Below are 24718 nucleotides of genomic sequence, written 5' to 3'. Positions count from 1 at the left end.
CCCATACTCCTACATTTATCCCTTCACCTAACACTACGGGCAATTTAGTATGGCCAATTCACCTAACCTGCACATTTTTGGATTGTGGGAGGAAGCCGGAGCACCCGGAGGAAACCCACGCAGACACGGGGAGAGCGTGCAAACTCCACACAGTCAGTCGCCTGAGGTGGGAATTGAACCCGGGTCTCTGGCACTGTGAGGCAGCAGTGCTAACCACTGTGCCACCGTGCCGCCCAAGAGTGTCTCTTATTGGTGATGGTCATTGTCTGGCATTTGTGTGGTGCGAATGTTCGTTGCCACTTGTCGGCCCAAGTTGCATTTGAGCACGGACTGCTTCAATATCACGAATGGTGCTGAATACTGTGCAATCGTCGACGAACATCCCCACTTCTGACCTTAGGACAGAGGGAAGGTCATTGATGAAACAGCTGAAGATTGTTGGGCCTAGGATACTACCCTGAGGGAGTCCTGCAGAGATGTCCTGGAACTGAGATGACTGACCCTTTACAACCACAACCACCTTCCTTTGTGCTAGGTATGACTCTAACCAGCGAACTGTTTGCCCCCGATACCCATTGGTTCCAGTTTTGCCAGGCTCCTTGATGTCATACTCAGTGAAATGTGGTCTTGATGTCAAGGACTGTCACTCTCCCCTCACCTCTGGAAATCAGCTCTTTTATCCATGTTTGAACCAAGGCTGTAATGAGGTCAGGAGCTGAGTGACCCTGGCAAATCCCAAACTGGACATCACAGAGCAGGTCGTTGCTGAATAGGTGCTGCTTGATAGCACTGTTCATGACCCCTCCTATCGCTTTACTGATGATGGAGAGTAGACTGATTGAACAGTAACTGGCCGGGTTAGATTTGTCCTGCTTTTTATTTACAAGACGTACCTGGGTGATTTTCCACATTGTCGGGTAGATGCCAGTTTTGTAACTGTACTGGAAGAGCTTGGCGAGGGGAGTGGCAAGTTCTGGAGCGGCAAGTTCTGGAGTACAAGTCTTCAGTACTATTGCCGGAATGTTATCAGGGCCCGTTGCCTTTTGCAGAATCTAGTGCCTCCAGCCATTTCTTAACATCACGTGGAGTGATTTAAATTGGCGAGAGACTGATATCTGTGATGCTGGGGACCACTGGAGGAGCCCGAGATGGATCATCCATTTGGCACTTCTGACTGAAGATGGGTGCAAATGCATCTGCCTTATCTTTTGCACTGATGTGCTGGGCTCCTCCATTATTTGAGGATGGAGATATTTGTGGTGTCTCCTCCTCCAGTGCGTTGTTTAATTGTCAACCACCATTCGTGACTGGATGTGAAAGGACTGCAAAGCTTAGATCTGATCTATTGCTTGTGGGATTGCTTAGCTCTGTCTATCATTTGTTGTTTATGCTTTTTGGCATGCAAGTAGTTCTGTTTGATAGCTTCACCAGGTTGATATTTTTAGGTATGCCTGATGCTGCTCCTGGCATGCCCTCTTACACTCTCCATTTGAACCATGGTTGATCCACTAGCTTGATGGTAATGGGTGAATGGGGGGATATGCCACTCCATGAGGTTGCAGATTGTGCTAGAGTTCAGTTCTGCTGCTGTTGATGGCCCACGGTGCCTTGTGGTTGCCCAATCTTGAGCTGCTAGATTGCTTTGAAGTCTGTCCCATTTAGCAAGGTGATAGTACCACACAACACGATAAAGGTTATTCTCAATGTGATGGCAAGACTTCATCTCCACAAAAACAGTGCAGTGGTCACTTTTACATATCCTTGATTTGGAGATGCCGCTGTTGGACTAGGGTGTACAAAGTTAAAAATCACACAACACCAGGTTATAGTCCAACAGGTTTAATTGGAAGCACTAGCTTTCGGAGCGACGCTCCTTCATCAGGTGGTTGTTTCCATATGTTCTTACGCCCTTTCCCACTTTATAACGTAAACTGTCCCATATGTTATCAACAAATGAATTCATGACTCCTTCAAGGATTTGAAGGCTATAAGAGATAGTGATTTGGGGGGTGGGGGATGGAAACAGAGGGGTTCCAATAATGGTTGTGAATAAAGCTGACTACAAGCAATTCCACATCTGGCCTGAGGCTTGAAGGACTAGAAATTGCAGCAGGGCAGCATTGGGCATCAAGTTAAACTATTTGGAGAGTCCTGGTGATGGATGTTCAGCTTAAACAGTAAAACACTTAAAAATGATCACAGCTTGTTAAATTTGTGGAAGGGGTCTTAAGCTTTCAAAAATGATCACAGCTTGTTAAAGCCCATGCATACAGGCATATGGGCATCTAATGCTGTTTCCTACAGTTTTATATTATAAACAACATAAATAAATCTTGCCATTTATTCTCAAAACTTTCCCAGCAGCTTCTGTCACCCTTTTTGTTTCTAATATCATGCTATGCTTCCTTCTGATCATTCTTTGGCATCTCTATAGAATATAGAACAATACAGCACAGAACAGGCCCTTCGGCCCACGATGTTGTGCCGAACATTTGTCCTAGCTTAAGCGCCTATCCATGTACCTATCCAATTGCAGCGTAAAGGTCACCAATGATTCTGACTCTGCCACTCCCACAGGCAGCGCATTCCATGCCCCCACCACTCTCTGGGTAAAGAACCTACCCCTGACAACCCCCCTATACCTTCCACCCTTCACCTTAAATTTATGTCCCCTTGTAACACTCTATTGTACCGGGGGAAAAAGTTTCTGACTGTCTACTCTATCTATTCCCCTGATCATCTTATAAACCTCTATCAAGTCACCCCTCATCCTTCGCCGTTCCAATGAGAAAAGGCCTAGCACACTCAACCTATCCTCGTACGACCTATTCTCCATTCCAGGCAACATCCTGGTAAATCTTCTCTGCACCCTCTCCAAAGCTTCCACGTCTTTCCTAAAGTGAGGCGACCAGAACTGCACACAGTACTCCAAATGTGGCCTAACCAAGGTCCTGTACAGCTGCAACATCACTTCACGACTCTTGAATTCAATCCCTCTGCTAATGAACGCTAATACACCATAGGCCGCCTTACAAGCTCTATCCACCTGAGTGGCAACTTTCAAAGATATATGAACATAGACTCCAAGATCCCTCTGCTTCTCCACCTTACTAAAAACCCTACTGTTAACCCTGTATTCCGCATTCTTATTTATCCTTCCAAAATGGACAGCCTCACACTTGATAGGGTTGAACTCCATCTGCCACTCTTCAGCCCAGCTCTGTATCATATCTAAGTCCCTTTGCAGCCGACAACAGCCCTCCTCACTATCCACAACTCCACCAATCTTCGTATCATCTGCAAATTTACTGACCCACCCTTCGACTCCCTCTTCCAAGTCATTCATAAAAATTACAAACAGCAGAGGATCCAGAACTGATCCCTGCAGAACTCCACTTGGAACTGGGCTCCAGGCTGAATATTTACCATCTACCACCACTCTCTGACTTCGACCGGTTAGCCAGTTCTCTATCCAACTGGCCAAATTTCCCTCCATCCCATGCCTCCTGACTTTCTGCATAAGCCTACCATGGGGAACCTAATCAAATGCCTTACTAAAATCCATGTACACTACATCCACTGCTCTACCCTCATCCACATGCTTGGTCACCTCCTCAAAGAATTCAATTGACTTGTAAGGCAAGACCTACCCTTCACAAATCCGTGCTGCTGTCCCTAATCAAGCAGTGTCTTTCCAGATACTCATAAATCCTATCCCTCAGTACCCTTTCCATTACTTTGCCTACCACCTAAGTAAGACTAACTGGCCGGTAATTCCCGGGGTTATCCCTATTCCCTTTTTTGAACAGGGGCACAACATTCGCCACTCTCCAGTCATCTGGTACCACCCCCGTTGACAGTGAAGACGAAAAGATCATTGCCAATGGTTCTGCAATCTATGTCCACAATCTTATGGTTCACGCCACCCTTTCTACACTATACTCTATTCATCGCACCAGGAGTTGTGATGACTGATGACTCAGACTAGCCCTTACAGTCCTCCAGGAAATTCTGGATTGTTCTTATTTGCTGAACAAGGCTTCCTTTGAAAGCCTTGGGGACAGCCCTTCCACCCTGTCCCCTCCAGGGAAGGTGACAGGAGCGCAAACGCCACCAAGACACATAAAATTCAAAGATTTAAATTCAGAATTCAAGTCACAGAGTGAAAATCCAGTATAGGCGGTGAGAATAATAGAAGCAGTTGATAAATCAGGAAATAGTGATAAAGCTTGCATCCTGGAATCAATGCTCTGCAGTATTACTACTGTATGTTTAGTGGTTGCACCATCCTTAGTTAAAATTTAAGGCCATATCTTTCTCAGTGATAAGGAAGCATACATGCAAATTAATAATGAATCTGTTGCTTCCACCAGTGAACTGAGCTCATGAATCATCTAGCAACTTGATAAAATGATAGCCCCTGGCTTGACCAGTTTATGTTGTTGCCAAACACAGTACTACCTTCGGACATACCAGCAAACGCGCAGTACTGCCTTTGGAAATGAGAAAGAAAAGTATTTTCACTGTGTCTCCAGCCTCTGGAAACAACAATCGGCTGCAGTTATGAATCAGTACTCTAATATTGTAACCTAATTTGAATATGCTGGATGTGCTTTCTTGTGCACGAAGTGTACTGCATATTTGTAATATTGACACAGAAATGTGATTAAACAATTTGATCTGCCATCAGTAGTTTAATTATTTAAAGTTATGTGTTTAATCCACATTATATTATGTTTCACCATAGCTTCACCATTAATAGTAGCTTCAGGATAAATACCAAGAAGAAAGTGATTTGCGAAAATCACTGTTAGGTCATTATCTCATTATCTCATTATATAGAGGTATTTGGTAACTATGTTCTGTTCAAATCTGTTTTTTTTCTCACAGGTGAGTTTTTGGTGACTAGAGAAGAGAATTTTGACTTATTTTCTAGCTTTGTAATGAATATTATAACTGAACATTTTGTACTAATTTTGGTTAACTGTTGTTGTTGCTAATGTTTGTAACAGATGACTTGTATTGTTTGTTGATCCAGGAGATCTTACCTTAGTGTTTGGTTTTGTTGCATCTTTATGTTGCAAGTGGTGCTGGACAGCTCACAAAAGTAATCAATATCAAGGTTTCTCAAGTCACAAGCAGTGATCTGATAATAGCTAACATAGTCTTCTTATTGACTGTAGTCTTTTATCAGTGAAGTACTCTGTCAAATCTTTGAGTCACATAAAATAGTGGCAATACAATAGTTTTCAGACCCATGTTGAAATCACGATATTTTTTTCCTTCACAATTAAGAATAAAGTTAAAAATCACACAACACCAGGTTATAGTCCAACAGGTTTAATTGGAAGCACACTAGCTTTCGGAGCGATGCTCCTTCATCAGGTGATTGTGGAGGGCTCGATCGTAACACAGAATTTATAGCAAAAATTTGCAGTGTGATGTAACTGAAATTATACATTGAAGAATTGATTGTCTGTTAAGCCTTTCATCTGTTAGAATACAGTGATAGTTTCACTTCCATGTGTAAATCACAAAACCCTTTTTAAAAGTTGCATTCTCGGGTTAGCTGTAAACAATGGTGATAGCTATTAAGAATAAAGTCTTCAATAGGAAATATAAAGCTTGCATGGATTCTTTTTATATGTCGTTGCAGTATTTTTTTCTGTTATGTGGGCCAAATTTTTAACAGTTCTTTTAATGAATTTTAATCAATAGTTTACAACTGCTTTCTACTTCAGTAGTTTCATTTTGTCATTGTGGAAAAATAACTTCACATTTCCTCTAAATTATTTCTGTTAGAAACACAGTCTGCACAATATCCTCACATAGCTGCACTCATCATGGAGACAAATTCTATCCATGACATTCTTAATTTGCTGATCTCAGCTGTACTGCTTTAGTGAAGTATTAGACTAGTAAGATTGATTGATCAAACACTGTAGATTAGAATTTAGTATGGTGATGAAAAGTTTCGATTTTTTTAAAGCAGTAAGAACATTCCTAGTCCCTGTTGTAACAAGTTTGTATTCATGGTAATTTTACTTGAAATTTCAGTCATTATTGTAAACTAAGCGATTCCAGTTTATTGCATTCTTGTTGGTGAAACTAAGAGATGAAAATGTGTTGCTGGAAAAGCACAGCAGGTCAAACAGCATCCGAGGAACAGGAGAATCGATGTTTCGGGAATAAGCCTTTCTTCAGGTGAAATTAAGAGAAGCCATTTTACTTTAAGAATTATGGCTCGTTACCAAATGATTTTAAATCACATGATTTAGTTCCTAGTCCTAGTTTATAAGAAGTTTTTGCACACTTTACAGTGCATGATGCTCCTATAAGACAGGGTATGTAATCTGCTTTTATTCCCCTGTCACACATTTTAATCTGTCATTAGAGGAGAAATTAGTTTAAACTTGGAACAATTTGCCTTCTGGTTTTAACTTCAACAGACTATTGTTTTTCTTATAGCAAGGTAAAAAGCCAAAAAAAACATTAACATGCCTTTCACAGAACTTTAATTTAAAACTCCAGTCTTCGTAAATATGCAACAGATGTTAATATATGATTTAAAGAATAAATAAACTCAAATAAAAATGTTTCGAAATGGCAAAATTCATATGTCAGGAACTGTAAATATTTGTTAACCTGATCTGTGAATAGCTTAGAATTATATAGTGCCCCATTCTAAAGTATATTTTAATCATCCTTGAGAAAGTGGTAATGATAAACCACTGTGGTTCTTATGGTGATGGTGCATCCCCAAAAATATTAGGATTGGAGTTCCAGGAATTTAACCCAGAAACAGTAAAGGAACAGTGATGCATTCCAAGTCATGATGGATGTGATTTGGAGGGGAATTTGCAGGAATTTGAGTTTGCATGCTGTTAGGCGATAGAGATCACATTTATGGAATGTGCTGTCAAAGGAGCTTGGCAAATTGTTGTCAGTGGAGCTTTGCAAGTTGCTGCAATTCAACTTATGCATAGTGCACCCTGCCATTGGGTACCAGTGGTAGAGAAAGTGACTTTCAAAATAATGGCTTGTGTTATGTGAGATACATTGTCCTAGTTAGCATCAAACATACTGTAGGTGCTGCATTCATTCAGGTAAGGAGGAGGGTATACCATCAAAATCTTGTACAGTATTCAGATTTTGGGGAGATTGGTGAGTTTCCCTCAAGCAAGTTCCTGGCCTCTAATCTGATCTCACAGCAGTACCTAAACAGCTCATTCCGTTAAATTTCTGGTTAGTGATAACTCTTTGGATATTGATAGGTTGTGGGATTCAGTTAAAATACTGTCATTTAATGACAAGGGTGGAGGATTATGTTTTCTCTTGTTCATGATGGTCAGTACCTGGCACATGTGTGGCCATGAATATTATTTGCCATTTACTAGATCAAGCCTGAATGTTGGCCCAATCTTGCTGCATGCAAGCACAGTACACAACAGTACCTAAGGAATTATGAATGATATATAAGCAAGCATCCTAATTTCTGAAATTACGATGGAAGGAGGGTTATTTATGAAGGAGCTAAAAATGGTTCAGAGTAGAACATTATGCTAAGTAGTCTGGAATCTATTGATATTTTTTGCAATTTAGTTATGTCAGCTATTTGCTTCAAACAGAGGAATGTTTCTTGATAAATTTAGATGATTGTTTAGTATTGTGCGATAGAAAACCTGATAATCACTGCATGTATATGCACTGTGGCTCCAATAAATTAAGTAGATTAATCTACCTTCTGCAATTATTTTCATTAAAATATAAAATGGACTAGATTGGTAGTAGAAGTAACAGTGAGGCTGTTGACGTTCAGTATTATTGAGGGATTAATTAGACAGCAAATTTCATCATTCAGTTTACACATAGTTAAATGTACCAAATACAGAGGACGATGTCAAAGCTGGCCCGTTTCTCCAGAACTTTGAACAGTAACATGCAAGGGCTTCAAATAAATGAAGTTGTGAATTTTCATAGATACATACTATGAAACTAACTAAATATATCAGAAAAATTTTAGGATGTTTATTCCAGCCGAAGTTAATTCTTAATACATTTTTATTTTTTATCCATTCGCTGGACGTTGACATCACTGGTTAGACCAGCATTTGTTGTCCATTCCTAATTGCCCAGAGGGCAGTTAAAAGTCAACCACATTGCTGTGCGTCTGATGTCATATTTAGGCCAGATTTGAGGCAGCATGGTGGCTCAGAAGTTAGCACAGCTGCCTCACAGCACTAAGGACCAGGTTCAATTTCAGATTTGGGCAACTGTCTGTGGGGAGTTTGCCCATTCTCCCTGTGTCTATGTGGATTTCTTCCGGGTGCTCTGGTTTCCTCAACCATCCAAAGATGTGCGGGTTAGGTTAATTGGCCATGCTAAATTGTCTAAAGCATTCAGGAATGTGTGGGTGAGGTGCATTAGCCTGGGGTAAAATATAGGATAGGGGAATGGGTCTGGGTGGGTTACTCTTCGGAGTGTCGGTGTGGACTTGTTGGGCTGCAGGGCCTGTTCTCTCACTGTAGGGATTCTAATTCTAACTGTGTAGGGATTCTGCTTCTAATTAGGTAAGTGTAATAGTTTCCTTCTGTAAAGAGCTATGGTATGTTTGATTATTGTCAGACAGTTTTCTGGTGTACAGTTTCTTTCCATTGGATTTTAATTAATTTTTTGGAAGTTTTTAGAAAAACCCTTTTTTCTCTGTTATGTCTCTTTATATTTATCCCGCCTCAATTTCCTTTTTTTTGGTGCCTGATTTAGCATAGAATAATTAATTCAAACTTAAATTTCCTTTTCTGGACTTGTTCAGAGCAGGGGAGTAGATTTTATTCCTAAAACTTGTCAGTTTTTGTCAGGTGGATGTTAAAAATATAAAAGTCCTTGAACTGAAACCCAGCCTGCTTTAAAATCACCCACTTCAAGTATTAATAGAGAAGTAATGGGAAGTTGGGTCCTTCATTTAAATCATGAAGGCTATAGATAGAGTAAATAGTCAAGTTATTTTCCCTGGGGTAGAGGAGTCCAAAACTGGAGGGCATAGGTTTAAGCTGAGAAGGGAAAGATTTAAAAGGGACCTGCAGGGTAACTTTTTCACGCAGAGGGTGGTGCGTGTATGGAATGAACTGCCAGAGGAAGTGGTGCGGCCTGGTACAATTACAACATTTAAAAGGCATCTGGATGAGTATTTGAATAGGGAGAGTTTAGAGCGATATGGGCCAAATGCTGGTAAATGGAACTAGATTAAGTTAGGATATCTAGTTGGCATTGACGAGTTGGACTGAAGGGTCTGTTTCTGTGCTGCACACCTCTATGTCTCTAAAGCAACTGAAGATGGGCCATATTAAATCAAAGCCTGTAGTGAGGTCAGGAGCTGAGTAACTCTGGAGGAATCCAACTTGGCATCAGTGAGCAGGTTATTAAAAGGCAGATACTATTTGATAGCATTGTTGATGACACCTTCCATCACTTTAATCAAGGGTAGACTGATGGGGAAGTAATTGGCCACATTAAATTTATCCTGCTTTTTGTGTACAGGCATACTTGGGCAATTTTCCATAAGGTCAAGTAGATGCCAGTGTTGTACCTGTACTGGAGGAGCTTGCCTCAGGGAGCAGCAAGTTCCAGAGCACAGAAAATCAGTACTATTGCCAGAATGTTGTCAGGGCTCATAGCCTTTGCAGTATCCAGTGCCTCCAACAGTTTCTTAATATCATGTAGAGTGAATTGAATTGGCTGAACATTGATATCTGTGATCGAGGGACCAGTAGAGGAGGCTGATTTGGATCATTCATTTTGCACATCTGGCTGAAGGTTATTGCAAATCCTTCAACTTTATCTTTTGCACTGATGCATTGGGCTCTTCTGTCGTTGAGGATGGGGATATTTGTGAAGCCACCTCCTCCAGTGAGTTGTTTAGTTTTCCCCTGATATTTACAACTGGATGTGGCAAGACTGTGCATCATAGATCTGATCCATTAGTTGTGGGATCACTTAGTTCTGTCTGTCACTTGCTACTACTTCTGTTTGGCATGCTAGTAGTGTTGTTTGGTAGCTTCACCAAGTTGACGTCTCATTTTTATCTGTGCCCAGCGTTGCTTCTGGCATGCCCTCCTGCACTCTCCATTAAACCAGGATTGATACTGCGGTTTGATGGTAATGGTTGAGCGTGGAATACACCAAGCATGAGGTTGCAGATTATGCTGGAGTGCAATTCTGCTGCTGTTGGTTCACTCTGCCTCCATGGATGCTCAGTCTTGAGTTGCTAGATCTGTCCAAATTCTTTCCCAACTTAGCATGGTGATAGTGCCACACAACACAATGGAGGTTATTTTCAGTGTGTCTCCACGAGGATTGTGCATTGTCGCTCTTAGTGACACTGTCATGAACAGATGCACTGCAGTTAGCATGTTGATAAGGATGAGGCCAAGTACATTTTTCACTCTTGTTGGCTTCTTCACCACCTGCCACAGACCCAGTCGAGCAGCTATAAACTTTAGGACCGGACCCACTCAATCAGTTGTGTGCTGCTCAGCCACTGTTGGTAGTGGGCATTGAAAGCCCTCATTCAGAGTGCGTTTTGCACTGTTGAGACCCTCAGTGCTTCCTTCAATTTTTTGTTCAACATGGAGGAATATTGATTCATCAGGCAAGGGAGGATGGTGCGTGGTGATCAGGGTTCCTTGCCCATGTTTAACTTGAAGCTATGAGACTTTATGGGATCCGGAATTGATGATGTGGACTCCAAGAACAAATCCCTCCTGACTGTTTACCACTATGCCACAACTTATGCTGGGTCAGCCCTGGTAGTGGGATAGAACATAGCAAGGGATGGTGATGGTTGTTTTGGAGACATTGTCTGTAAGGTAGAATTCTGTAAGTATGATTGTGTCAGGTTGTTGCTTGACTACTCTTCCAATTTTGGTAGGAGCCCCCATATGCTAGTAGAGTTGCAGGGTTGACAGGGTATTTCTGCCATTGTCTTTCTAGTGCATACGTTGACGCCAAGTGGTCCATCTGGTTTCATTTCTTTGTTGAAACTTCATAGCGATTGGTACGAGCGTCTTGCTCAGCCATTTGTCGGCAGTTGCGAGTAGATCTGGAGCCACATGTAGGCCAGACCATATTTCCTTCCCTGAAGGATATTAGTGAGCCAGCAATCAACAATGTTTTCTTAATTCCAGATTTTTCAAAATTGAATTCAAATTCCTTCCTCTGCTATCTAGGATTCAAACCCGGATCCCTGGAATAGTAGCTTAGTTCCTGGATTCATACTCTCGCAGTAATGCCACTAGACCATTGCCTTTCCAGGCTTACATGGTGAACATGTACTTTAATGACCATGTCTGAAAGTCAAAGGGGAGCAGATCTTAGTGGAGTCAAGGGTGACTACGGTTGGTCAAGGAACTGTGTCACAATCAGTGAAAGGGGTTGTTCAAATCAGTCTCTGAGGTTAGCCACAGAGAGTGAGGCACTTCTGCGAATAATTGTGTCTTTACAGTCTGAGGATTAGAGCACAATCAATCCAGCAGGTCAAATGCAATCTGTCTGGAGATTATTGGTATGTCAGTCACAGTGCAGTGATAATACTAGTCCAGGGGCTGGGTGTCCTCAGTCTGGATTGTGCTTCCAAGTCAGAATGGTGTTGTCAGTCCTAGGGATTTGCTCATAAAGTTTGAAGGTTATCAAGGGACTGTCAATGCAGTTCATGAGAAAGTGGAATCATCTTTGCTGCTCTGGGTCACTAAGGGAATAATTATAATAAAATGGAATGTTGAGAAAGAAGAATGGGATCTCCTAGGATATTGGAGGGAACAGGTCAACCTGAGAGTTTTGGGGATTATTTTCACAAATGGCAATAATTCTGCACTCTACAAATGGAGAGTGTATGGTCAACAAGGGCAGGGCAATTCTCAAAGCTGTGGGCATGGGGTAAATTGAGGATATAACTATTTTATAACAGGGTAAACAGAAACAGGAGGCTGAAAGGTCATCAGGTGCATGGACAGCAACATAAAAAGTAGCATCCTACGCAGAGCTTGCAACTTACCCACAAGTCAACTGAGCAATAACAAATACAGAGTAGTTGTGACTATATGTAGAATGTTCTCAGTTGCTGTTGTTTTTTTTCTTTGAGAGGATAGTATTGTTTAAATTGAAGCCCTTCAAGTGGCAATTGCATTCAACATGCATCCACTTATGCAGTATTGCCACTCACGTGACATCAAGTAGCGCTTAACAGCTGATCATTCATTGTCCAAGAATGAGCATTACAAATAATGGCCTCGAGCAATCATGACTGTTACCCGTTGTTTGTACTAATTATCTCATTATCATGTTAAGAAGCAAATGTAATCAAACACTAACTGAAAAGTGTTACCTAGACTTGGCATTTCTGGAACAGATTGCACAGCTAATGCTGAAAGTCAACGTTCAAATTTCGACATTCACACGCTGACTGGCAAGTATGCAATGATGTTTAGGGATGGCTTTGTGACAGAGGGCTATCATGGTGGTTTTCTGCCAGAATTCTGCTCCCCCGATGTAGCATAAATATTTTGCCTGCTCAATATACATTTGGATGATGTTGCATAACTGAAAGCTCCCCATTTGAAGCATGACATTGACCTCCTTGTGAAGCCTCCATGACACAGTTAGGGTAATAACATGATACTTCATTGTAATAGGTATGGTGGGTCAGGAAAACTGTTAGTAACATGTTATCTTTGTTACATTCCTTATAGAATATATGCTCAGATGGAGGTCACTGTGCCTAGAGTTCTTGGGGCATTGTTCAAATACAAAAACAGTGTTGAAGGAGAGAACAATATGAACTTGTCACCAAGACCATCACCCTCCAGTGGCTGCTGCATAGCCTCCAGATGGAGAGTATGACAGGCCTCACTGTCATTTTCTACTGTTTTTGGAAACCCAGTGCAAATGCAGAGTAATAAAGACACAGGCCACTACCACCGAACTGTGTCATGCACTGGAGCAAGACTTGCACTCAGAAAGGCTGTGTCTATCAAGGTCACATCTGCCTTGAATTTTTGTGCCTATGGCTTATTTTGAAGAAAGCTCAGGACCTGTGTGGCATCTCCCAATCCTTGACCTACAAATTTCTCTGGGATGTCATGGCATTTTCTCCAAATCCAGTAATGAGCTGCTGTAGAATAGCAGCTTGGACAGGAAGACTTTCAACCATTGCTGACATCCCCCAGGTGCAGGGTGCTATAGGCTCCATCCACCAACCTGCAAAGTTAATCCATAGAAGAGGCTTGCATTCCATTAATGTTCAACTTCTTTGTTGTCATCAGTGGCAGATTCTGTGTGAATATTTGTCTCTTTGCAGTCTGAGGATTAGAGCACATCTTTGGACTTCTTGAACAATGCAACATTGGTTAAGTTGTCATATTGGATAAGTCTAGCCCACTGATAATAAGTCTGCCAGATTGGTAAGCAAAAGTAACATTATTCTAAAACAAACTTTTTTTTTTACAGGTCTGATCATGACTACATCAAGGAAACTAGATCGAGAACAGCAGGCAGAGCATGTTTTGGAGGTGCGTTTAAAATCTTTAAAAGTTTTTTGTATAATTTGGAGTTTCCATGAGGTGGCACTGTTTCTTTTTAGTGCAGGATGCTCTGTCTGAGGGAAATTGGTGTAAAGGTCTCAGGAGCTTTAAATTCAAGTTATGTTCAAATGAATGTTCATGATGTCTTAATTTTAAAAACATTAAGCTAGATTCTGAGAATCCAGCCCTATCCAAAAACCTGGTAACACCCTCGTGCACCACCAGCATTTCATCTAAACTGCACTTGCAGGCAGCGCTCTGATATTTGTGCTAATTGTGGCATTGATGTCTGATTTCTAAAGTCACTGCTGTGCATGGGCTTTGGAGATCCGCAAAGCTGATAAGAAAGTTAGAGGAAATGTTATGCAGCACTGATCAAATCAATCACCTTGAGAGTTTCTGGTTTGGTCGGGGCTTGCCCAAAGAAATGAGCCCAGAAATGGTTGTTACCTGTTTTGTACAGTTTCCAGCACATACAAGTGCACCATCATGATACATTTCATGGCTTCAAGATGTACACAAGACATTCACAGACAAATTTTCTATATTAGCTCAAATTTCCTTCATTACTTAGTCAATCTTCACAAACCAACATCAGAGGAATAACCAGGTTGTAGCAATATTGGTTGATGCATGTACATTACATAGAATCATAGAATCCCTATGATGTGTAAGCAGATTATTTGGTCTATTGAGTCCAAAGAGCATCTCACCCAAACCCACACCCCTACCCTATCCCTGTAACCCTGGTATACCATGGTTAACCATGTAGCCTGCATACCTGGACACTATGGGCAATTTAGCTTGGTCAATCCACCAAACCTGTACATCTTTGGAAGGTGGAAGCATCCCAGAGCACCCAGAAGAAATCCACTTAGACATGGGGAAAATGTGCAAGCTCCACATGGACAGTCGCCCAAGGTAGAATCAAACCTGTGTCCCTGGTGCTGTGAGGCAGCAGTGCTAACTAACAAGCCACCATGTTGTCTTGGGTGGCAGTTGTCAGCTCACTGTGAAGAATTCAATGTAATTGAAAATTGGCATGACATAATGTGGCATTGACGTTTTGAATGGCATCTGATTTGAAGGAAGGCATTTCTAACAGAGCAGTAGCCACTTAGTAAAACAGAGAAGTGTCAACCTGGCAGACATTTCAGATTATGTGTATGGAGTGGTTTTTGAGCCCACCTACCTACCAACTCAGATGGTTGTGCTGCCATCCATTTGGGCTTGAAACCATGAGTATCAAGATTATGCTACAAGTAACATTCTGATTGACCATTGTCAGAGAAAGAGGCAAAACATGGATCCAGCGAAATTGACAAATCTGATTTATTTCACATGATATCGCGGGGAAGAGAATTGACTAGGGCTGGTGCAGAACGGACACTCTGCTCAATGAAACCAAGAGTTCTCTTCCACGAGCTGCAGATACAAACTTTTTTAAAATAGGGTTACAGTAGTGTTGTGTGAATTAGAAGATAATTTTGAATTGCATTCAATGGAAAACAATCCGTTGTCCGGTAATAACAATCAAGTACTAGGAGTGTGTTAGGAGGTTCCATTCCTCTGCTAGAGTAAGTGTTAATGTCCAGTGTTGTAGTATCAAAGGGTTTACAGAGTGGTGTGCATTCTTGACAGAAAGCAGGATGCCACTCAGTCTAGGTATCCTTTCTGGGGCTTAAAGGAATGTCCGTTAATTTCTTCTTGATACATACATTTCACGTCATAAACAATCAATTGCTTAAAGTAACAGGCTTCTAAATGAAATCAGGAATGAAGGATAATAAATCTAAAATTTTGACTACAAATTTTTTTCATTGAATTCAAATTTCATCATCTGCCATGATGAGTTTTGAACCCATGTTCTCAAAGCATTAGTCTGGGGTTCTGAATCACTAGTCTTCTCTTAATCGGCAACCCATTGCATTTCACATTTGGCTGCCTATCGCGGCATATTAGATATGACCACAGATGGCTGTTTGAGAGGGTGCAGATCTCATGATGCCGCTGGTGCCACACAGACACAAATGCAACTGTGGGATTTGTCCCATTGCTGGATTTGCTCAGGGGTATAAGGGGTGATTGCCTCATTCACAGCCAAGGTTTCAGTAAAGCAGCCAGAAACATTAATGTGCAGGAAGATTCCACTATCTTAACTTTAAACTGGCCAGACATGTTTTCTGCAGATGTATGCAAGAGATCCTCGCAGCTGCCATAACACTTCTTTCTGGAGGCAAATACAGATGCTACCATTATTCATGTTACTAGTGAGTATATGTAAGTGTCTGCTCAGAGATTAAGAGCATCCATTAATGAAATGGCTGCTAAGACTGTGCAATCTTTTGCAATTGCAAAGAGTTCCTCTAACTGCTGTTATTATAGCTGCAGCTATCACTGCACAGTGGCCAGCATGGCATTGACGGGGGGAGCAACTGGATTCACCAAGATAGGTTCTGATTTCTTCAAGAGAAAAGGATATTACCCTGACTGTTTAGATTATAGTGGTCTCGTGGATTTTTTTTTTGGTGTGGACCTTGAGGGAGAAGTGGAGAAGCAGCACATTTCACTGAAGGATGAGAATGAAGAAATAGTGGAACAGGCTGCTCCAGTCTTGCAAAGCCATCCACAGATCTGGTTACGATTAAGTCTTAAGTCAAGTTGGAAGGGAGCCTCCGACCATATCAATTTAAGTACATTTCTCCTTCTGTATGCTTCTTTTAGAAGGAAGCAGCTCAGAAATCCATTTCTGTTAAAGGGTCGAATGATTATGAGATGTGCACAAACCAACAGGCAGAATTATACGAGATGCCAGAATTTTAAACTCGCCATCAAACCAGCTGAAAAGGCTGCATGTGGGGTTTCCCTCAGGAATAGGAAGTCTCACTTCAGAGAGTTTCTAGCCTCTGCCTCTGAATCATGCAAATCAATGTTCAATTAGTAACTTTTCATTGCACTGAGTCATTTAAACTGAATACACACGTAAGGTCCACCAGGTGAGTCATGACATGAGACCACCAGTACACTTTTACATTGTCTGTCTGGCATTAGATCTTTAAATCAAGTCTGGCACATTTAGCTCTCAACTTTCCTTAAGTGGAAGGTGTGGGGCTTGTAGGAGAACTTTTTATAGTCATACAGCGTGGAAACAGACCCTTAAGTCCAACGACCATATATCCTAAAATGAGCTAGCCCATTTTTCTACATTTGGCCCATATCCCTCAAAACCAGTCTTACTCATATACCTTACAAATGTCTTTTAAGTATTTTAATTGTAGACACCTCTGCCCATTCCTCTGGCAGCTCATTCCACATATGCACCACCCTCTGTGTGAAAATGTTGCCTGTCAGGTCCCTTCTAAATCATTCTGTGCTCACCTTAAACCTATGCCCTCAAGTTTTGGACTCTCCTACCCTTAGTAAAAGACCTTGGCTATTCATCTTATCTATGCCTTCGTATAAACCTCTAAGAGGTCACCCGACATTCCATTTGGAAAAGTCCCAGACTATCCAGTTTCTCCTTTATAGAAACGTAGAAATCTTGAAACATTGAAAATAATGTAGGAGTAGGCTATTAGGTCCTTCAAGACTGCATCATCATTCAATATGATCATGGCTGATCATGTAATTTCAGTATCACACTCCCGCTTTTGATACACACCCCTTGATCCCATTAGCTGCAAGGGCCACACCCAGCTCCCTTTTGAAAATTTCTAATGAACGGCATCCAACAGCTTTTTGTGGTAGAGAATTCCACAGGTTCACAACTCTTCCTTATCTCAGACTTTAGCCCTTTTCTTAGACTGTGATCCCTAGTTCTGGACTTCCCTAACATCGGGAAATATTCCCCGCATCTTGCCTGTCCAGTACCATCAGGATTTTACATGTTTCTGAGATCCTGCCTTATTCCTCTAAATTCCAGTGAATCCAAACCCAGTCAATCCAATTTGTCATCATATGTCAGTGCTGCCATCCCGGGAATTAGTCTGGTAAACCTTCACTGGATTCCCTCAAAGGCAAGAATGTCCTTCCTTAGACTAGGTGACCAAGATTTCACATAATACTCAAGTCTGGCTTCACCAAGGCCCTGTATAACTGCAGCAAAACATCCTTACTTTATACTCAAATCCTCTCGCTATATAAAGACCAGCATGCCATGAGCTTTCCTCACTGCCAGCTGCACCTGCGTGTGTACCTTCTGTGACTGTTCCACCATATCACCCAGGTCTCACTGCACCCCACCTTTTCCTAAACGACTATCCTGGCAATATCCTTGTAATTTCTTTTCTGTCCCCTTTCTAGTTTAACAACATTCTTCCAATATAGGGTGACCAGAATTGTACACAATATTCTAAAAATACCTCACCAATGTCTTGTACAGCCACAATAGGACATCCCAATTCCTATACTCAATGCTCTGACCAATGAAGGGATGCATGCCAAAAATTGTCTTCCTTGATATCACTTTCAAGGAACTATGTACCTGCACCCCTAGGTTACTCCAACAACACTCCCCGGGCCCTACCATTAACTGCCCTGATTTGTCTTACCAAAATGCAACACCTCACATTTCTCTAAATTAAACTCTACATCTGCCTTTCTTTGCTAACTGGTCCAGTTGATCAAGATGCTGTTGTACCCTAAGATAACCCTCTTCGATGTCCATCAAAAAGTGTAACGCTGGAAAAGCACAGCCAGTCAGGCAGCATCCATCTACATTTCGAGCATAAGGTCTTCATCAAGAATGGCAGAACTTACCTTCAAACTCTGGATTCCTCAATCATTCAAGAACCTTTTCCCAGCCTCCAGAACTGCTCGGACACCATTAGCAATGCGACCGCTACAGCCACCACCATCGTGGCATTGGACGGTGTCACTTCTGCCTTGCTGCCTCACATATCGCAGCCAATGCCGACTACACTGCCTCCGCGATTGCCACCAGAATCACTGCCGTCGAAATCACTGCAAAATCTACCCTTCACATCTCTTTTGCCCCCGTAGTTGCTGCTGCCTCAGCCACTTCCAACCCCACCCACTTCACTCACCGGAACAATGCCAACAAACACGCAGTCACATTCCTGATGAAGAACTTATGCCCGATCTTGTCTCTCCAAATCCCCTCCAACGACATACCCACTTTCCGTAGTTCCCTGGCTTTTCTTTGTAGTCTTTTTAAAATAATGGCACATTAGTTGGCAAGGTGGCTCAGTGATTAGTACTGCTACTTCATAATGCCAGGGAGCTGGGATCAATTCCAGGCTTGGGCGACTCTGTAGAATTTCCATGTTCTCCCCGTGTCTGTGTGGGTGTCCTCTAGGTGCTCCAGTTTCCTTCCGCAGTCCAAAGATGTGCAAGTTCAGTGGATTAGCCATGCTAAATTACCCATATTGTTCAAAATGCATAGGTACATCACTACCTGCGAAAAGGCAATGACATAGTGGTATTATCAGTAGATAGTTAATCCAGAGACCCATCTAATGTTCCAAAGAACTGTTTTGAATTGCACTGTGGCTAATGTTGGAATGTCAATTTAATTTAAGAAAAAATTCGTTGAGGAATTAGGAGTTTGACAATGATCACGAAGCAGTTGCTGACTATTTTAAAAAAAACTCATCAGCTTCATTAATGTTCTTTAGGGAAGGAAACATTCCATCTACTGTACTCTGGACTATATGTGACTCCAGCCCTACAATGTGACTGACTCATAACTGACCTTTGGGTAACTAAGAATTGGCTGTAAATGCTGGGTAAGTCAGCATAAGAGTTGGAGGGGATTCTGAGAGATAGGAGTCACATCCATTTGGAGAGGCAAGGACTGATTAGGGATAGTCAGCATGGCTGTGTGTTTGGGAAATCGTGTCTCACAAATTTAGAGTCATAGTCATAGAGAAACAGATGGAAACCGATCCTTCGGTCCAACTTGTCTATGCTGACCAGACATCCTAAATTAATCAAATCCCATTTGTCAGCAAATACCCATATACACGTCCAGATGCCTTTTAAATGTTGTAATTGTACCAGCCTCCACCACTTCCTCTGGCAACTCATTCCATACACCCATCATGCTCGGCGTGAAAAGGTTACTCCTTAGGTTCCTTTTAAATCTTTCTCCTCTCATCTCAAACCTATGCGCTGTAGTTTTGGACTCACACAAGTAAAAGACGTTGTCTATTTATCCTTTCCAAGACCCTCATGATTTTATAAATCTCTATAAAGTCACCCCTCAGCCTCTGACACTCCAGGGAAAATAGCCCCAGCCTATTCAGCCTCTTCCAATAGTTCAAGCCCTCCAATCATGGCAACATCTTTGTAAATTTTTTCTGAACATTTTCAAGTTTCACAACGTTCTTCCTGCAGCATGGAGACTACAATATTCCAACAGCGGCCTAACCAATGTCCTGTACAGCCGAAACTTGACCTCCCAACTCCTATACTCAATGCACTGACCAATAAAGGAAAGCATATTAAACACCTTCTTCACTATCCTATCTACCTGCAACTCCACTTCCAAGGGACTATGAACCTGCACTCCAAGGTCTCTTTGTTCAGCAACACTCTCCAGAACCTTCCCATTAAGTATATAAGTCCTGCCCTGATTTGCCTTTCCAAAATGCAGCACCTCACATTTATCTAAATTAAACACCATTTGCAACTCCTTAGCCCATTGACCATCTGATCAAGATCCCATTGTACTCAGGAGTAACCTTCGCTAATTTTACTGTCATCTGCAAACTTACTAACTATAACTCCTATGTTCACATCCAAATCATTTATATAAACGATGAAATACAGTGGATCCAGCACTGATTCGTGTGGCAGTCCACTGGTCATAGGCCTCCAGAATGAGAAGCAGAACTGGCAAGGTAGAAGACATTCCCAAATCTAGCTTAGAGTGGTGCTGGAAAAGCACAGCAGGGCAAGCAGCATCCAAGGAGCAGAAAAATTGACATTTTGGGCAAAAGCCCTTCATTCCTTCATTTTGCCCGAAACGTCGATTTTCCTGCTTCTCGGATGCTGCCTGACCTGCTGTGTTTTTCCAGCACCACTCTAATCTAGACTCTGATCTCCAGCATCTGCAGTCCTCACTTTTGCTTAGACATTCTCCAAATGGCTAGCTCTCTCTATATTCCATGTGATGTAACTTTGCTAATCAGTCTACCATGAGGAACGTTGTCAAACGCCTTACTGAAGACAACATAGATCACATTCACCACTCTGTCCTTATCAATCAGCTTTGTTACTACTTCAAGAAACTCAGTCACGTTAGTGAGACATGATTTCCCACACACACAACCATGTTGACAATCCCTAATTAGTCAAATTTACTTGAGTTTTCTTTACCAAGAAGATAGCTGAAGGCAGAGAAATAGAGGCTGTCTGCATCAAATTTAGCAAAGCCTTTGCCAATGTCCTGCATGGTTAACTGATTAAACATAGGATCCAGGGAGAGACAGTCAATTGGATGCAAAATCGATGGTAAAAGGCAGAGTAGTAGTAGAGGGATGTTATTTGGACTGGAACCCTGTGACTAGCGGTATGTCGCAAGGATTGATTGTGTCCCCTATTGTTCATCATTTATGTAAATGACTTAGATGAGCATATAGGAGGTATGGTTAGTACATTTGCAAATGACACCAAAATTAATGGTATAGTAAACATGACAAGAGTTATCTAAGAGTGCAACAGATCTCAATGAATTGGGCCAGTGGGCTTAAGAATGGCAGATGCAGCTTAATTTAGATAAATGAAAGTTGTTGCATTTTGGGAAGGTAAACCAGAGTAGAACTTACACACTTAATGTTAGGACCCTGTGGAGTGTTATTGAGGTACATCTAAGATGCAGGTTCATAGATCGTGAAAGTGGTTTCACAGGTAAACTTGACATCATTAGTCAGAATATTGAGTAGAGGAGTTGGGATGTCTTATTGAGGCTGTACAAGACATTGGTGAGGTCACTTTTAGAATACTGTGTACAATTTCAATGACTAATAGAATAGAATCCAAACAGTGTTGAAAAAGGCCATTTAATCCAATGAGTCCACACCAACTCTCTGAACAGCATCCCACCCAGACCCACCACCTACCCAATCCCTATAACCCTGCATTTCTCATTGTTAACGCACCTAGCCTACATATCCCTGTCATTGTCAAACTCACAATTCCTCAATTATATTTTTCTTAAATTAAATTGACATTCCACCATCAGCCACTGTGCAATTCAAACCCAGGTCCTCGAAATGTGAGATGGGTCTCCGGATTAATTGTCTACTGATAATATCACTATGGCATGCCTTCTCGCAGGTAGTGATGTGCCTGTGCATTTTGCTAAGTGGTAGAGCTCTTGGGTTTGGAAGGTGGAGTTGATCAGTCTTTGTATGTTGGTAGTAAAGCAGGGCCTTCCTGAAGAAGGGCTAATGCCTGAAACGTCGATTCTCCTGTTCCCTAGATGCTGCCTGACCTGCTGCGCTTTTCCAGCAACACATTTCCATCTCTGATCTCCAGCATCTGCAGACCTCACTTTCTCCTCAGTAAAGCAGGTGCCAGTTGAATGTCAATCAAGTGGGCTGTTTTGCCCTGGATATTGTTATTGGAGCTACATTCATAGGGTCAAGTGGAGAATATTCCATCATACTCCTGACTTGTGTCTTGAAGGTGGTAGATCAGCAGTGGGGAGACAGATGGTGAGCTATACCACAGAATTCTGAATCTCTGCTGTTTTAGCCCAAAGTAGCTATATGGCTGGTCAAGTTCAGTTTCTGGTTAATAGAAACCTCCAATTTTTAGGTCCCATTCTTGCCAAATCATATCCCACTATTCTCTTGGTCCTTCATGCTCTTTATCTGAATTTAAAATACAATCGTGCCTGTCACCCATGTCAGTGGTCCACCATAGTTTTCACGTCAAGCCACCCAGTATCTGCCATGGGCAGACCTCAGAAGCTCGGTTGAGACAAAGCAAAGTGGAGTTATACATATCTATCATGGCCTTTACTATTGTAAAAACTGCATTTGTGTTCATGAAAGCTGATTCAAAACATTTTAAAAACCATCAAGTATTCAATCCAATTTGAAAATATGCCTTTCCTTCAAATCCCACGTTAAAGAAAGCCAGTCTTTTAATTGTCTCTTTGAGCTATCAAAAGTAAACTTTCAAGCCCTACTGAGATAATATTTGTGGAAAATAGTTAAACATTAAAAATGGCGCCATGGACTGGATGCTGCATTACCCTGCTGAACGGCTTTGGGAAATGTGAAATAGGTCAGGTAGTTCACTCACCACGTTCCCACCCAGCGCTAAATTCATCTTCATATGGAGAGTGGGAGGCATCAAAATCAGCAGCCCATCCACCACAAGCAATTTCTAATCAACCTGTTCAGAAATGTGTTTACACACCTTGGGAGCAGGTGGGACTTGAACACACGCCTTCTGGATAATAGGTAGGGAGGCTCTCTCTTCATACTGGAGCCCTTCACCACCATTTGTAAGTAAGTACTTAAGGATTGATTAAGCTTGTTAATAACCCATTGACACCAATATTACAGTGGCCACACTAAAATGGGTTGATACCAGCAAGTTAGTGGGTGCAAGCAGCCCTTTTTTTAAAGGTTTTAGAAAGAAGGAAGTTGGGGGGTGTACTTTTTTTTCTCTGAGAAGACAAAGCCTCCATTTCTTTCTACACAATTATACCTCCAAACTCAGTACTGATCCCTTATCTATTCCATTCCCTACAGTGGGAAAATGCTCGCTTCCCTATATTTGGCCCAATGTGAAGTCCCACAATGTTCACTACTGAGCTCTGGTGGCCAGTCAGATTGGCCAGTTACTTTTGAGGATTGGACCCTCCCCATTGAGGTTTGTAAGTCCAACTCTCCATTTCAACCTCCCCGTAGCACATTATGGCTACAGGGTCAGCTGCATTCTGGTCTGCCAATTTTCCTTCCGTGGGGTGTTGAGTTAAAGTCCAGGCCTTTGTCATTTTAGTTAAGGAGACATGCTGTTCATCCCATCTTTCATTTGGATGTCTCGTGCTCAGTTTCCCTGGTGTTTTCTTGTTGCCAGGTTGTCCACTGAGTCTGTTGGAAAACAGTATAAAAATGTGAAAATGAGCAAGCAAGTCAGCAAGCTGTTCTGTAAAATGTGCTGCTGTAGCAGAATCTACAGTGCAGGATTCTTAGGGAGGTTAACGTCTGTTTTCTGAATGCTATTTGCAGATAGTTCAGCAGTTTTCAGTGATTCATAATTCACAGGGTATCTCCTTGCCTGAAGATTTTGACCAGTTTGCACATCAATTCATGAAGATACACTTAATAATTATTTCTTCAGCAAATTCCAAGCCACATGTTAGCTTCAAAATATTTTATTGTAAAGGTTATGTTAAATGTTCAAACATTAATACCCAAATCCAAATAGATTTAACAAATACCTTACACAAATATAATGTTCAGTTTTCTTTTGAATCCTGAAGAAGGATTAAACCGTGACTCGAAGTTTGGATAATGGCTTTAGCTCTGAGTTCCTAGACTGCTTTCAAAATTTCTCTGATTTTTGAATCATATTGCACATACTAAATATTTTTTATTAATTCATTCCGTAGCATAGATGAGCTCCAGCGTTTTGTCGTGAAGCAATCATGTTCAGGCTAAAAGTACTTCATTTTAGCCACATTTTGCTCAGAAGGAAGTGGAGGTTCAGTGGTGCTTTACATGGTAGTCCTTAAACAATTGTTGTGCATTTCATAGAGGTCAATTTCAAATAGCTGTTGAAGAAGAGAAATCAAATCACTGTCAGTATATGGTGCATGAACACTTGAGAAGAGGTGACAATAGCTTGTAAATTAAATCACACAAAGGTACAGTTGATGTCTAAATACAGAAGGACCAATTCAAAGTGTGTACATCATTGAATTACTAAAATTGTATTATCTTTCACAAAAGGTGTGAAAAATATAGAATATCAAATATAAATGTTTAAATTAGCTTAAGTTGGATCCAATATAACTCTGTACATGCACATTAGCTATTTTTGTGAATGTGTGAAAGGCCTATGATGTACTGCATAGGTATTTCTACAAACATGTCTTTGTTCAGCTCTGAAAACCCTGAAGTGACAAAGATTATTTCAGGAATGGAGGAGATGCCAGCCTA

The 24718-nt window shown here is 41.5% G+C and overlaps 1 protein-coding gene across 9 annotated transcripts in view; it reads left to right on the top strand.

The window, feature by feature from the left end:
• LOC122550578 (protocadherin Fat 3-like) overlaps positions 1 to 24718 on the top strand; it is an 801871-nt gene that overhangs the window by 510954 nt on the left and 266199 nt on the right. For all 9 annotated transcript variants that reach the window (XM_087988029.1, XM_087988032.1, XM_087988030.1 and 6 more), the window contains one exon: positions 13501 to 13562. In XM_087988029.1, the coding sequence (XP_087844155.1) occupies positions 13501 to 13562 (62 nt within the window). The remainder of the gene's footprint in view (positions 1 to 13500; positions 13563 to 24718) is intronic.

The sequence above is a fragment of the Chiloscyllium plagiosum genome, unplaced genomic scaffold (genome assembly GCF_037043375.1).
Source record: "Chiloscyllium plagiosum isolate Xiang-an unplaced genomic scaffold, Cpla_swu_hap1 HiC_scaffold_6, whole genome shotgun sequence".
NCBI classification, from domain to species: Eukaryota; Metazoa; Chordata; class Chondrichthyes; order Orectolobiformes; family Hemiscylliidae; genus Chiloscyllium; species Chiloscyllium plagiosum.
Note: the sequence above shows the minus strand (reverse complement) of the source record. Positions and strands in the feature narration are given on the sequence as shown.